This window comes from Rhinolophus sinicus, linkage group LG15 (genome assembly GCF_036562045.2).
Source record: "Rhinolophus sinicus isolate RSC01 linkage group LG15, ASM3656204v1, whole genome shotgun sequence".
Classification (NCBI taxonomy): Eukaryota; Metazoa; Chordata; class Mammalia; order Chiroptera; family Rhinolophidae; genus Rhinolophus; species Rhinolophus sinicus.
This window is the reverse complement of record NC_133764.1, coordinates 25,253,160-25,268,414: the sequence shown is the minus strand read 5'-3', so window position 1 is coordinate 25,268,414 and position 15,255 is coordinate 25,253,160. Positions and strand designations below refer to the sequence as shown.

The 15,255-nt window shown below is 37.3% G+C and overlaps 1 protein-coding gene across 2 annotated transcripts in view; it reads left to right on the top strand.

Annotated features, from left to right (window-relative positions):
- VMP1 (vacuole membrane protein 1) overlaps positions 1-14,336 on the top strand; it is a 114,425-nt gene extending 100,089 nt beyond the window's left edge. The window contains exons 11-12 of one of the 2 annotated variants that reach the window (XM_019736323.2): positions 11,419-11,521; positions 12,576-14,336. In XM_019736323.2, the coding sequence (XP_019591882.1) occupies positions 11,419-11,521; positions 12,576-12,719 (247 nt within the window). In that variant the 3' untranslated portion in view covers positions 12,720-14,336. The remainder of the gene's footprint in view (positions 1-11,418; positions 11,522-12,575) is intronic. The other variant, XM_074320404.1, reaches the window with a different exon arrangement.
- Positions 14,337-15,255: the final 919 nt, after the last annotated feature.

Sequence of the window (15,255 nt, the reverse complement as noted above, 5' to 3'; positions counted from 1 at the left end):
ATAGTCCTAAGGTCCCAGAGAGAATGTAAGCCCTACCTTCAAAATTTACTGTAATTGTAAAAGTAAATGATTCTCCTCGGAAATAGTAATTAGTAGATTTATTTGTTGGACAGTTCTGGAAAGTAATTGGCAATGTCATTAGGTTTAGAGAAAGGTATCCCAATTATCTATTCCTAAATCAAAGGGTTTGTCTAGTTATATATGGACATCTGAACAGATGTAATGAATCAGATATTCGGAGAGAGATTAGAATACAAATAATAGCCTTTAGAAAAGGATTTTTGGTTGATGGTATGTTTGGCAGGAGGACAGAAAGATGGGTCTGAAAAAAGATTAGGCATGTAGTGGAGTTTTTCACTTTTTGGTATCCTGGCTGGAAATAAGTCAGGGGACAGTACCAAGAACCAGGTAACTTAAGAGTTTCAAAGGCATTATATTTATTGCCTTCCTCCAGTGAGAGAGACCTGGAGATATTTTTAAACAGAACCAAGTCTAGCTTTAAAACCATGATTAAAATGACATGTTCTGGTATTCTCACCAAATAGAGATGAGAATTTCCAGAAAATAACATTAAGCATATGACCCGTAACAAACCATATACAGAACATTGGCTCATTGTCAGGTTGCCAGGGTCTTATTAGAAGACAAAGTCTCCAGTTTTACCACACAAGAAAGTTTCCATAACTCAATCATTGAACTTGGGGGATGGGACTTGGCTGGAGCAGGGACTTTTTACTAGATACAGAATGTTCCATACTCTTCTGTGCTGTCTCCTGTTTCTGAGTAAACTTGATGTTTGACCTCAGAGTTGTACTTGCCTGTGGCATAAGATATCATTTTAACCAGTGAGTAATTAAGTATTTGAATCTTAATGCTGTTTCTTGTTCCTCACTCAGTGACAAGTGGTCAGAATGAGCTATGTTGTCCCAGACTTTTTCTTCTACAAAAAGAAAATCTATGTGCTTTCATTTTCAAATATAAAGTGGTTCATGTACTTGATACTCTTTGACTTCGATCATTGTAAAATAATCAGAAAAAGTTATGGAAGTGAGGAACACAAATATTTGTATTAACTGAAAAAGGACACATAGATCTTAAGACCCCAGCTGCTGAGATTCGGTTGTACACACTGATTTTAATATAATCTTATGTAATTCAGATAGTATTAAAAAAAGAGACAACAGGCCCAAAATGGAGTCACTTGTGCTAATAAGCACATGACGCCAAACTGAGACTTAATATCTAACTTAATTACAGTTTCAGCATCTCCCAGGAGTGGAATCTTAAACCAATCAATCTGTAATTACCTGGTCAGCACTGGTAAGGTAACCTGCCTGATGGACCCCTGCCGTCCCCCAAAGAAAGGTGACCTTGCCTGAAATAATCCACTCTTTGCTAGTAACTTCCTGGTCCTATCCTCCTTCTGTCTGTAAACTTTCATTTTATACACGTCTTCAGAGCTCCTGCTAGATGGGATGCTGCCTGATCCATGAATTATAGAATAAAGCCAGTAAGATCTTTAAAATTTACACAGTTGAATTTTGTTTTGTAACAGTAATAAACTCCTTCCTTTTCATGTCCTCTTCATATAGTTTATCTTCTCTTTTGACTCTTCTATATTTTTGTTACAGATATTAGGAGGCAGCATAGTTAAAGGCTAAAGAGGAATTCTGAAGTTAGACTGTTAGATGAGAAATGGAGGTTACTATTAGGTTACTGTTAACCATAATTAGAGCATTTCTGTAGAATGGTGAAAACTAAAACCCAATTATATTGGATTACATAGAAGTGTTGGGTAAAAAAACATAGGCCAAGGTATACCTGACACATTTTAAGTGTTCTGTAAATATTTGTTGACTAAGTGAATTCATTCATTCATTATTGGATGAGACCTCTGTGTATTTTAGGCCGAGGAAAAGACTAGTAAAAAGCTAGAGATGGAAAATACAAATGAAAAAAAGGAAGGATGTGGGTTGGAAATTAGCATTTAGTAAGTACACAATGTGTCAGATGCTTTACATACATTGTTATTGAATATGCATAACAAAACCTATAAGGTACTATCACTGCTGTAGATCAAGAAACTAAAGCACAGAGAAGTTAAAATCATGTAAATAGCAAGATGAAAGGAGATAGGATTAAAAGCCTGACTGGATTGATTATCCTCCTTAACCACTTCTTCCTTCAGAAGTAAAGATTCTAAGATCTTTTGAGGGAGAGAAAAGGGACATTGTGGGAGCACTATAGAAATCAGTGAGGTAATGTGCTTGAAGTGGAAAATTTGGAGGAGATTGTCAGTTTCAAATGGCTGCTTTGTGAATTGGATATGGAGTCAGCATGAATTCTTTCTGTCCACACTCCTCTATTTCACATTTGTTAACTAGCTGAAACTAGTTACTACTAGTGTTACTTTGAGAGCGAGATCTACTGGTTTTGTACTTAGGTTAAAAAGGATCTTTTTGTCTCATCGCCCTACTAGATTAAGTTCATTGAGGGCAGAGATCGTGACTTTTTTTTTCTTAGTTATCTACTGCATATAGTGATGTTTTTGCCTAAGTAATAGTTGGAATAACTAGGTTGTTCTTAGATGACATTGAATTCCAATCATTACTGTCACTTTTTTAGTCCACTCATCATAATGCCACTTTGAATGATCTAAAGGCCAATAAGCTTCTGAGCCATTTTACCTTAAATTTAAAATTCTGCAAACTACTCTTTATTCTTGACCTTTGGGTCTTATGGGTCCTTATTGCTGATTTCATTCTTAGAACTCAGTGGGTCTTCAAGCCTGTCACAGATTGTTTTGTCACCATATAAAGCTGCAACCAGTCTGTCATTTTCTGTAACTGAAATCATTTGATTTTTAACAGGTTTTGTGTTAGCAGCCAGTCACTTTTACTTGGTTCTTATAGACCACTCCTTCATTAGCGCTGGCCTCATTCATTAACATAAATGCCTGTTTGGCTGGTGCTGCTCAAGTCCACATTCTAAAACAAGGTTTTGTTTTCAAAAGCTTCCCTTTAATGATAGTGTTGCAGAATCCAAGACCAGAAAGAACCCAAGTGGCACTCAGAGAGTTAGGAGAGTCAGCTTTATTACACTGGCGGGCTCAGCGGGATCCTTCCCAAAAGACTGAGCCCCTAGCAAGGTTTTGAGCAGGTTTTTATGGGTTGGGGACTTCCTTGAGTTGGGGAAGGGGTAGGTGTCGTCTGGTGATTGGCTCAAGGTATGGCTTGGAGGGGGTTATGCGGAAGTGGGCTGGGGCTTAGGCTGGGACTTCTCTCTCCCCGCTTGGGCCACCATTTTAGCTCAGTCCCACGTGGCAGGGAACCATTTTAAGGTCAGTTTCCCCATCAATAGCGTATTTCAAAGAGAAGCTGCTTATAATAAGGAGCTCTTACCTCCGTTTTGACTCTTATAGAATATAATTCCAAATGCAAGGGCAGTTGCAAATTCTTGTTTTGAAGGACACCTGTAATATAAATATGCTGTGAAGCAGTAGCAACAATACACCTCATATTTCTAGATAAAGCAGTGGTCTTCCTTCTACACAGCCACTAAGAAATGGATGGTGTCGTGTGTTTATAATACTAGTCTGCACACAATGGACTAACGAGTACAAAAGAGGTTTTAATAATTTGAAAGGGGCACAGATGTGAATGAAATTCAAGATGTTTTAATTCCAAATCCTGAGGTTGAATCACAACGTATTTTAAACGGTGCCAGAAACTATCAACCTAAACTTGTACATAGGAGACAGACCTAGATTTTTTTATGTATCGCGTATTTTTTATTCTGAATTTATTTTGAGGTACTCTTCCGACATTCTGAGATGTAAAAGAACTTGGTTTGGGGGGGCTACCACATTTCAGATCCATATGCAATTAGAATACATCAGTTACCAATTTTTCTTATAATATCAGCTTCAAAGATTCAGATTCTCCATTCAATTAAGCGAGAAAATTAAATAACACTTTCATTCATGTCACCCGGGATTACTGGATCCCATTTTTGCTAGGTTAAAGTTGATTTGCAGTTAACACCAGTTCATTTACTTGTCATGTTCCTGGGTTAATAAGATATCAGTTTGTTTCTCTTTTTTCTTTCTCTAATCTCTGAGGACTGAAAGCCTATAGATATTAGTGGAAGTCAGCATGATGGCCTTTGACTTCTTCAGAAAGATTGCATGATAAACTACTCCCACTTTCCCCGCTCCAGAGCCTTCTACCTTAGGAGGAAAGACAGTTTCATTTGGAGGGCAATCTGTCATTGTTGAATCAGGCCAAGAGCCTGAGATACATTCTGAGTCACTGTGAATAGAGCTCTAGTATTGGTTGGGCCAGAGAAGTCAGTGGTTAAATACTGTGAGAATCGTTATCAGACAGGAAATGACAACTCATTAAAATACTAACCGTTAAGCCTGTTTAGCTCACTGCCTGGGGGGTGGGGCGGAAAATTTAACTCTATAATGTTTGACTAAAATGTGCACATTTCTGAAAACAAAGAATTATTAATAAGACTGTTATTAAGAAGGGGAATTGCTAGTCCATCTTGTTACTGAACTTCTATCATGCAGTCATTGTCATTGTCTCTTTTGTACCAAAGACAGATAAGCATATAGTGGGGATGGGATGGGGAGGGGCTTTTATTGAATCACTGAAAATACATCCTACTTAGTATCATTGAAGAGTCTGTTGGCTTCAGTCTAGAAGAGGACCGTCTTCTATTTAGGGCTCTTCACCCATGCTCCTGGGCCAAATCTCAATTGATAGATTTCGCTGGAGTCAGAGTATAAATTTGATCTTTGATTTACATACAGTAATCCTCACTCAATCAAGAAAATTTGAAAGATCCTGATATTCATTTGAAACATAATTACAAGTTTTAACTGTGGGCACAGGGTTTCAATCTCTTGAGGTTTGACCATCCATATTCTTTAAGGCTCTCTTCATAGTGGCCTATTGGAAGGATGAGCGAAAAAGAGAGATCCAGTCCACATCTTTGTAGAAATAGCTTTTGTTTTCTCTAATATGTTACCTGACAGTCCTGCATTGAGTTGATCTGCTAACTAAGTCTCAAGGTATTTCTTACCTTTTGGGAACAAGGTATAATAACCCTTGCAGTTTAGCTTCATGGTCTAAACCAGTCATCTTTACTATTGGAGTGGTACTAAAATTATAGGACTTCCATTTATATTTATTTTAACCTTTGTTATTTTCTTTTTGTGTATTTTTGAAACATATGTAACATTATTATGGCAGCACATATATGTAACTTACATGGCTATGCATACAAGGAGGATATAGCTTCCCATCAGTCTGATGGTAAGGTGCTCCCTCAGTCCACATGGCAGAAGATTACAGAACTGAGGCTGGGGAAGACTGGGAGTTCCACAGTACAAAAGGGACTTAAAATGGGCACATTGCAATTTTGTTTTCTGTCCCCATTAATCAGATTTATAGCTTGTAGTTCCTAGTTTTAATTAAACCTACACAGACAGATGAGTGGCTTAAAAAGTTTCCTATAGATAATGGAGGATAATACTAAGAAAGGACCCACAAGAAACAGCAAAATAATTGCAGCATTGACATTTTACCTGTTCCTAGTATATGTCTATAGAAGTCAGTCAAAATACTCAGTAATTATCAATCTTAATAAAGGACAAGTGTATAATATGCCTTGAAATAGTCACTAATGGAAGCACGAAAGCCATCATAATTAGCAAAACATTTAAAGTAAATAAGTTTTTAAATTTAATCTTTATTTTCTTTTTTGATTTGTTTTTGTGCATTTTGCAGACCATTGATCTAGGCTCCTCTGCCCTTAAAAGCCGCTATCAAAAAGTACTTGTCATTATTGGTAGTCTACTTCAAAAGCTCTCTATGCTTTCTGAATTATAGCAGCGGTAGAATTGATTAAACCCTTCTCCTCCCTGTCTTTTAATATTACCCCTGACTTGAATCTTATTCTAAAAACATTTTCTTGCTAAGCGAAATAAGTCAGACAGAAAAAGCAGAGAACCATATGATTTCACTGATATGTGGTATGTAAACCAAAAACAACAAAAGAACAAGACAAACAATGAGAAACAAGAACTCATAGACATAGACAATAGTTTAGTGGTTACCAGAGGGTAAGAGGGAGGGTGGTGGTAGATGAGGGTAAAGGGGATCAAATATATGGTGATGGAAAGAAAACTGACTCTGGGTGGTGAACACACAATGGGATTTATAGATGATGTAATACAGAATTGTACACCTGAAATCTATGTAACTTTACTAACAATTGTCACCCCAGTAAACTTTAATTAAAAAAAAAACACATTTTCTCAGATTTAGAAGTTTTCAAAGCTTTGACTAATCACACCCTAGACATTCTGATTAACCATCAGAAGGATGTTAAATAAATCAGTCTCAAAGTACTTCACAAGCAGTGAAACAAAGGTGAAAAACCATTGTGCCCACACTTTTTCTGAGAAAGTTAAAGGCTTATTACCCTATAATGAATGGTACCGGGAACCTGTGTCAGACAGTATGTTTTCTGGAAAGCCTGTGTTACTTACACAATCACATTAATGCTAAGATCCTCCAAAAAAGTGGTTAAGAAAGGAACATGGTAGATATTAAATACAAAATTTACTGTATTAATACCTGTTTAAGTCCCTTAGGCATTTCAACAGCTTAACCCTTTTAAAGTCCCCGTGTAAATAGGGCTAAACAATTAAGACAAATCCATTTTTAAGTTCATGTTATTTCTGTGTTATTGGGCACTGTGCCCCAGTTTTATAATGGCACATAGTAACAAGAAAACACCTGGCTGGAAAAACCCAAATAGAATCATAAACAGGAAAATTTTAGGTCTTCTAATAACAAGTCCTAGTTTGATGACTGTCTCCATGATGGAGAAGAGATTCAAAGTAAATCAAATGGTATGTTTTTTATATGTGGTGAACCAGTTTGTTTGAGAGGTACACAATTTGAAAGGGGTTCCTTGAAAGCAAGAATAGTAATGACTGATGAATTTTTGGAATGGGTGTATGCTCAGGACTAACATGAAAATTTAAGCATTGTGAAAAACAGGAGTAATCACACTACCCACGCTCTGTGCAACATCTGCTAATGGTGGTGCTTCCTCTGGAAGGTTTTCTGGCTTTTGTGGGTACAGAGAATAATGCAGACCTTTATTTATAATGGGTCAATATGGGGAGAATTTAAAATACAAATTTCTTACCAGATAAATGATTTCCTGAAGCAGAGTCACATATGTATTAAAAACTATGAAAAAATAATAGATTTTGTTTGCATATTGATCAGGACTCTTGACAGAATTTTGCAAAGCAGTTTATCTTATTTCTGTTTAAACACATACAAGATGTGATCAAAAAAATACAGTGAATATTTTAAAAAATATTTATTACAGTAAAAGACACATTGTCATTAATCCCCTCATAATACTCCCCCTTGCTTTGAACACACTTATCCCATGGTTCTTGCCACTTTCGGAAGCAGTTCTGGAAGTCCTCTTTTGTGAGTGTCTTAGTTGAGCTGTTGTGACTGCCTCCATGTCCTGAATCGATTCAAAACGTTTACTTTTCATGGTCATTTTGACTTTGGGAAAGAGCCAGAACTTGCATGATGCCAGGTGTGGTGAATAAAGTGTTCAAAGTGAAGGAAATATTTTGAGGAGGATTAATGGCAATGTCTTTTACTGTAATAAACTGTTTTTATTTAAACACTCACCGTTATTGTTTGATCACACCCTGTACTTACGTATGTAAGCATGGCAAAATATTGTTCCCACAAAACCCACTTTTGAGCTCTCGGGTTTGGATTTCTGTGGGTTTTTTTCTCCCGCCCTTTTGTTTGCAATTTTTGAGGGTTTTTTTTGTTTTGTTTTGTTTTTTGCCTTTATTAAAATCAGTAACAAAGGTTGAAAAATTGCCGTTAGAATAATTTGTTGGAAATTTATTTTTTAATGAGTTATATTATCTCAAAAATGTGTGTGTGGAGAAAATAAATATCAAGATATTACTATTCATAATGCTTTTTCTGCCTATCATATTGAACGTCTGCAGCAAGGAAAAGCAGATGAGATCAATTTTTGTGTTTCTTTTGCTCCTTTTTTAAGGCTTTCTCACCTAGATTAAGTGGCTATTTACAAGGCTAGTGTGCGCATATTTAAGTCCAACCATTGACTGAAAAATAATTCTGCACGTTCATTCACCTCCTGCTTTATATTCTTTTGTATCACAAAACTGTAATACTTTGAGTTTAATCAGCTCCTAATGGCAGATGGAACACTTCACCCACTCACTACGGGTTGAGATGAGAGTTCTTAGCCAGGTGCAACAGGGTACTCTGAATGTAACGGTTTTCAGAGAATGGCATTTAAGCTATTTCCTAAGCCAACTATAAAAAGCCACTGAACTGTGATGCCAGTTATTCCTACCCTCACCCACCCCCAATATGTATACCTTAAATTAATCTTAAATGTCAGAAGGGACTCTTAACTTTTGTCTGCTGCTTGAAAATAACTCGAGGCTGTGGGCTGGCATTGTTTGCCTTAAATGCATGTTGATAGTGACAGCTGTAATTTCAATTTTTATCTAGTCCATTACTGAAATAGCTTTAGTGTCAATTAAGAAAACTGTAGTCTAAAAGTGCTTTGTATAAACTGAGGCTTCTGTGGCCTAAGCCATTGTTTGTAGAGGTAAAGGAAAACTAAAATTTTGATGAATATGTAAAACAGATTAAGAGGATCTGACAAATAATTGTTTGTATAACACTTAATACCCAGATTTCAAATATGTTAATTTTTTTAGATTTATTTGGCATTTGTTCGTGATAGTTTTGATTAAAAACTATAAAAACCCTAACATCTCTATTTTCAACCGTTTTTCTAGTCTTTTGTGAGAAAGTGCGTCTCCCACCCCACCACCAAATACTGAAAAGTATGTAACACGATAGCACCTTGAAAAATTAATCTCAACATTAGCCCAAGATATATCTTTGATAGTTGCATGTCATATAAATATATAATAACATTTTCTCTATCAGCTAACGTGGACTTACAATGGCAAATCATTTATCTTTTCTAATTATTTTGAAGGGAGTCTAGAATGATCATTCCCCTCAACAACAACAAAAAAGTAGACACTTTCTAGCATTTGGGTCTTGGTTCTTAATTTTGTTGTTTAAATAATGACTTGACCCTGGAGTCCAAGAATAATTTGAAGGAAATTAAGCATTTCTGCTCAACTCCAGTCTGAAGTTAGAAAACTGAAGAACAAGACACAATGAAATCCAGCTCCCGGGAGAACATCAAAAAGGAAATTTTCAAGTCATTTCTTGTACAACCTAGCTGTTCAAATTAGCATACAATCATTTCAACCTTTTAAATCAAAGGGTGTTTTGTTTGTTTGTTTGGGGTTTTTTTTACCTTCAAAAAATAAATAATGGTGTGCCCTATGGTTATCCTTGGGAGTTTAAATTACCTAAGTGTGAATGAATCAACTTCTGGAGGAAAGTTCTTACAAATCTGCAGTCTTCAATCTCCACTCTTTTTGTGTATGTATTTTACTGGAACTGTCCCACCCCCCACCCCCGTTTATGCGGTTTGTTTCAAGTGTAAATGGATGAGCTATTTCCTTACGCATTATATAAGGAAAATCTCTCTCCTAAAGGGAAAGTTTGTGGTACTGTTGTTGCTCCTTTGCAGTCAGTCAGTACTGATACACAGCAACACAGTTCAGATACAGCTCTTCTGGTTTACCGCACTAATGTAAGGCCACTTAAACGTCAGTGAGGGGGAGAGAGACTGAGACTGTGAGGTGAAAGACCTCGCCCGTCTCCATCTTTGATGTCTGTCATACGGGTCTTTTGGTCTGATCACTGCAGCCATTGCCTCGACTACATAGTCTGTTCAGGGCTTTTTACATTTCCTTCAGAGTGCATTAAAGGACAGCTTCACACAGAAACTCGCCACCCTGATCTCTCCTTCCTCCCAGGTCCTTTGGAAAATATCTTCTGTATGAAAAAAATTTAGTATTGGTTTGTAAATTCTTTCGTCCCCAAATCATTTTTGGGGTGTGTGTGTGTGTGTGTTGAATCCTCATAATGAGGATTTGTAAGTCGTTGGGGGGCATGGACTATTTCTTGCAGTTTTTCCCCCCCATGGTACCAATTACAGTGTTGGACACAAAATAAGGACTTCATTTGAAGTGTTTGGTGGTTGACAATTTAAAAGGATTAACGAAAATTGTCAGCCAGGAGTTATGTATTTGTTAGCTTCTGGTAAATACAGTAGCACAAAATTTCTCTTCCTCTACTCCTCTGCTTTTTATTACAGAAAGCAGCAAGTGAATTTTTCTAGAAACGAGGAGGTGAAGTTAATTTAATAGTTACTTAAAAGGGAGAGCATTAGGCACATGTTGAAATACTTTTTTCTGGCCCCAAGAAAGAGATTGGACCCATTTACCTTGTAGCCCTATTATGACAATGAGAAAATGAAGGGTGCAGAAAATAGAGATGTTTGGTTTTCTAAATTGCCCCAAGTTACCATTTTAAAAACCGCCTGCAAGCATTTCTAAAACGGGAGTCTGTAGCTGCAGTTGCCAAACCGGTTTAACAGCACGGTCTCCACTTATTCTGGGTGAGAGGGAGCTCCGAGTACATAAACTTCTCAGAGATCACTATGCCAGTCATCTCAGAACAAGTTGTTTAGTAATGTACTGTAGTTTCTGTGCAAACCGTCTACCATAAAACACGAAGTGATTCAAGGTTCATAGTTCCTTCTTTGTTCCTTTGTTAATCACTGACTTCTGACTAGTGGGAGGTGCCTCCCAAATTTGCTAATGCATTCTTTTTGGAAATGGATGACGCACAGATTGTCCTAATAAGGACTTAGATTGAGAAAGTACCGCCCCCTCTGTGAAGATGGGACAAGTCAGAGAGAGGGCGGGCAGTTTCTTTTTCAACTAGGGATGACACAAGCATAAGTCATTTCCTTATTAATCGGTTCAAACCAGTTCTTACAGGAACTGGGGGTGATAAATGTGAGACTTCTCCGAAGTCATTCATTTTATTCTTTGTGCCACACCAGTATGCACCATCAGCTAAGCTCGCTTCACTCTGAGGACACTCTCCTGCTAAAAGGAGGGAGCTCAGCTCCTACTTTCTCCCAGACATGTTGGTGGGAGAGATTTTTCTCCTTTAACGGATTGTTAAAGGATGAATTTTTATCCACTAAAAAGACTTCACAAAATTTCACCAGCTCTGCTGATAGTTTTAGTTTTTTCAAACTCTTTCTATCCATCCCTACTTTTTGATTCCAGGCGGTAAGTGGATTTTTCTTTAACATTTTTCCTTCTTTTCTTCCCAAATGTATCTTTTTCCTTGGGGTATTGTACCCTGTTTCCAGTGCTGTCCCTGGCATAGGGCCATCTCTGCAGAAGCCATTCCAGGAATACCTGGAAGCCCAGCGGCAGAAGCTTCACCACAGAAGTGGAATGGGCACACCACAGGTGAGACTCTGTTTCCTCGCTTCCCCACCCCCACAGTTTCAGGCTGAAACTACTTTCACAGCAGTCACTGGCATTTTTAGGCATTTAGCTTTGTCAGTCTGCCCTAACAGAAGTTGATGCTCGATTTGCTCTACTGGGAAATTTGTCTTTGTCTAAATCAGAAAATGTAACTTCTGTTTTGTACATCGTCTCTCAAAAACAAGGGTAGGACTAATGGAAAATAATAGATCTGTTGTGGAGAATGAGTTACTGCCTTGATTTTAAATGATTTATTAATAAGCAGGGATAGTTCCTGAGTGGATTAAAAAGTTAAAATGTATAGCATAACAAAGTATTGGGCTTACTGAGGTCACTTGACTATCTCCCTTCATTTTGGCACTATTTTCAGAGGTGGGAAAATAATCATGTTTTAATAAACCAAGGCTCTTAATATAGCTGAACATAAAATCTTTAACTTCAGCTAAGCCTGCCGTTTTTGTAAGCAGTTCTGTGACAAAGGGAAATGACTACAAGATGAGTAAGCAATAACCTGAAATGGGAAACTTGAAGGAAGCATAGTTTTGTGTTTTTGGGGGGTAGCCTTATACTCTTTATGTGGCCCTTTGCTGCCCTCAGTTGACCAAACATGATTTCAGAAGCAGATAACATTTATATTTTAAAAGCTGCTCCCAATACTGGAACAAGAATATATAACTATCTTGACACTATCCTGCCCAAGTGTCTGTGTGGTGCCTTCAGATAGCAGAAGTTAATGAAAGACTTTAGTATGTAGTAAAAGACACGAGATGACTTCACGCTTGCCCCATTCTAAACTATATGAATCAACATTGACTTTATACCCAACAAAGTGAAATCTTAATAAGTGGGTGTAAAAAGGTCTGAATGTAGATTTCAGAGTAGCTGGAGACACTAGACTTTTCATCTTTAATTGTTCAGGCTTTATAGGTTATAAGCTCCAAATTCTCATTATTTTCCTTAAAATATTGTAGTTGATCCCTTTCTTACTACTGAAATGATAAAGTATCTCGTGGATGTTTTGTATTTGTTCCTGCAGGGAGAAAACTGGTTGTCCTGGATATTTGAGAAGTTGGTCGTTGTAATGGTGTGTTACTTCATCCTGTCCATCATTAACTCCATGGCACAAAGTTATGCCAAAAGAATCCAGCAGCGGTTCAGCTCAGAGGAGAAAACTAAATAAGTGGGAAAATTTTTTAACAGCAGAAATTATAATGGATGGGTTCTGTCTTAATTGGGAAGACTCCAAACCAGGAAGGAAAATTCCCTTTTCCATCCTGGATCAATTTAATTTTTTTTTTTTTCCCTGAAAGCAGTTTAGTCCATATTTTGCACTGGCATACTTTTCCTTTGTGTATTAAGGTAAGGTATCCACCCTCAGTTCAATTCAAGTTTTATTTTATTAGGGTGGAATGTGATGTTCAGCAAACTGAACAGAAACTCGCCTTCTGTTTGTTACTTTCAAAAGGCCCCCGTGGTACAATTAAAGAATTCCGGACACCATAAAAGAAGTTCCTCAGTGTGTTAAATATATCAAGCTTTTTAGGCTTGTCACAAATGACTGCTTTGTTTTTCTAAGTCATCAAAATGTATATAAATTATACTAGATTGGATAACAGTCTTGCATGTCTATCATGGTAAAATTTAATATGCCATCCAGCCCAACCCTTCCTCTCACACCTACAAAAAAGGGCCATCTTATGATGCGTTGCACACCCTTTTGGGAAATTGATCTTTAAATTTTGAGACAGTATAAGGAAAATCTGGTTGGTGTCTCATGAATGTACTGACACCATTTTTTATTCTGTATATTTAGAATGAAGTCATGAAAAAACTTTATAAAGACCTCTTTGATCATTCCAAAATTGTGTTCGTTTTCTTGAGCGTATTGATGTTTTACTTCCTTTTAGCTTCTACCAATTGAATGACAGCCTTGCCATATCCACTTAGAACCGTAGTTTAAGCCTTCATTTGTTTGCATGAAAAGAGCCACCGCCAAGGCATTTTTTTGTTAGGCTGGAATTGAGCCACAGGCTGCACACTGTTGAAATGGCACCTTAGGGACTGGCTAAGTGAGGTGACTTCTTGATTAGTGAAAACGGGAGAGATGGTAGTATGCAAATCTAAGAACAATGGCGAGAGAAATAACTCATTAAAAAAAAAAGCGCTTTACTCGTTAATTTTAGCTCAGCATGTACTCTGGTTTTTAACAGAAATTTATATGTAACCTAATTTTCTTGTCTTTTTCAGTGAGTGTTTTGCTCTTACATGATTTTTTTTCCTTTGTGGTATTTCTGGTTGAACTTGGTCATTTTGTTTTGCTTCGGAGGAAAATAAACAATTTCACTTTTTTCCTTTAGGAAAATTGGTACTGACATTACGTTGAGAGTAGTTTAAATCTCAACAGGCCACAAATGCCTGATTTGTTTTATCAAATCCTGCTTGAATGTCTGCTTGTTTTGCCTACCGTCGTGACATCTCCATGGCTGTACCACCTTGTCGGGTAGCTTATCAGACTGATGTTGACTGTTGAATCTCATGGCAACAGCAGTCGATGGGCTGTCTGACATTTTGGTATCTTTCATCTGACCATCCATATCAAATGTTCCCATCCAAACATTGCCCAAAATCATGGTTTATTATCAAAAACTCTGGTCCTTATGTGTAGTGGTACTTTGAATCATTTGTGCCGTAGTATTGCAGCACTGTCAAGAGAATTTTATGGAAAATTGGGATAGTCTCCATAACCACAGCTCAATAAATAAAGCATATAATCAACCTGCCGTAATCTTTTTGAAAAGGTTATCCTCAATGTTTTTGTTTTTGTTTTCCACCCAGGGACTTTGTAGCATTATGACTTGAAAAGCAGTAGTACCCAAACGCTTTTAGATTCTCTAGGGTTAGTGTAGTTTCTATGTCAGCTTCCAGTTGTGTTTCATCTTCACCTTCATTTTATTTGGTGTTTGTCTAAAAAAAAAAGGAAAGAGGAAAGCAAATATGAATTGTGCTATCTGTACTAAATCGTTGGGTTTTATTGCTAAATTTATTTCAGGATAGGGTGTTAGAAAAAGAAAAACTTTGTGTCCTGGGCTGAAGGTCTAAGTGATTAAAACATTTGACTTGATGATTTGTTCACTCTTTCAAACGAATTTGCTTTGGAAACAAATGAAGAGCAGCTCTCCTCCTTTCCTCCACTCAGTGTTCAGGTGTGAGATGCTCAGGTGACACTGCTGGATTCCCGCTGCAGCAGTATGCCACCCTTGTGTTCCAGTGGTTGGTTTGTTCCTTTCTTGTATCCACCAAAGTGGACGCACTACATGGTCCCAAAGACATACCTAGTTAATTCCAGCAGGTAGGAGACCAGAAACTTTGTAAATGGATGGTTTGATATTACTGCAAATAAAAAAATAGTGGAGGGGCCTGGGAATTCTAATTCCATCTCTACTTTGTTTAGGTCTCATTTTGTGCCTTAAATATCTGCAGTGTTGTATCATGTCTCCTCTCGGTGACTGGGGGAGTACAGTACAGTGCAGTATGTACATCAGCAGTTCATACCCTTGGTACTGAGAAGCACCTCCCTTGAAACAATTAACATATTTTGGAAACTGCAGTGTTTTCTATATATACTTAATCAAGTGGGAGCTTGGGAGAAGGGAAGAGTTTTATTTTCATGTGGATAATGGCCATTATCTCCATGAAAAATCCAGAAAAAGAATGCT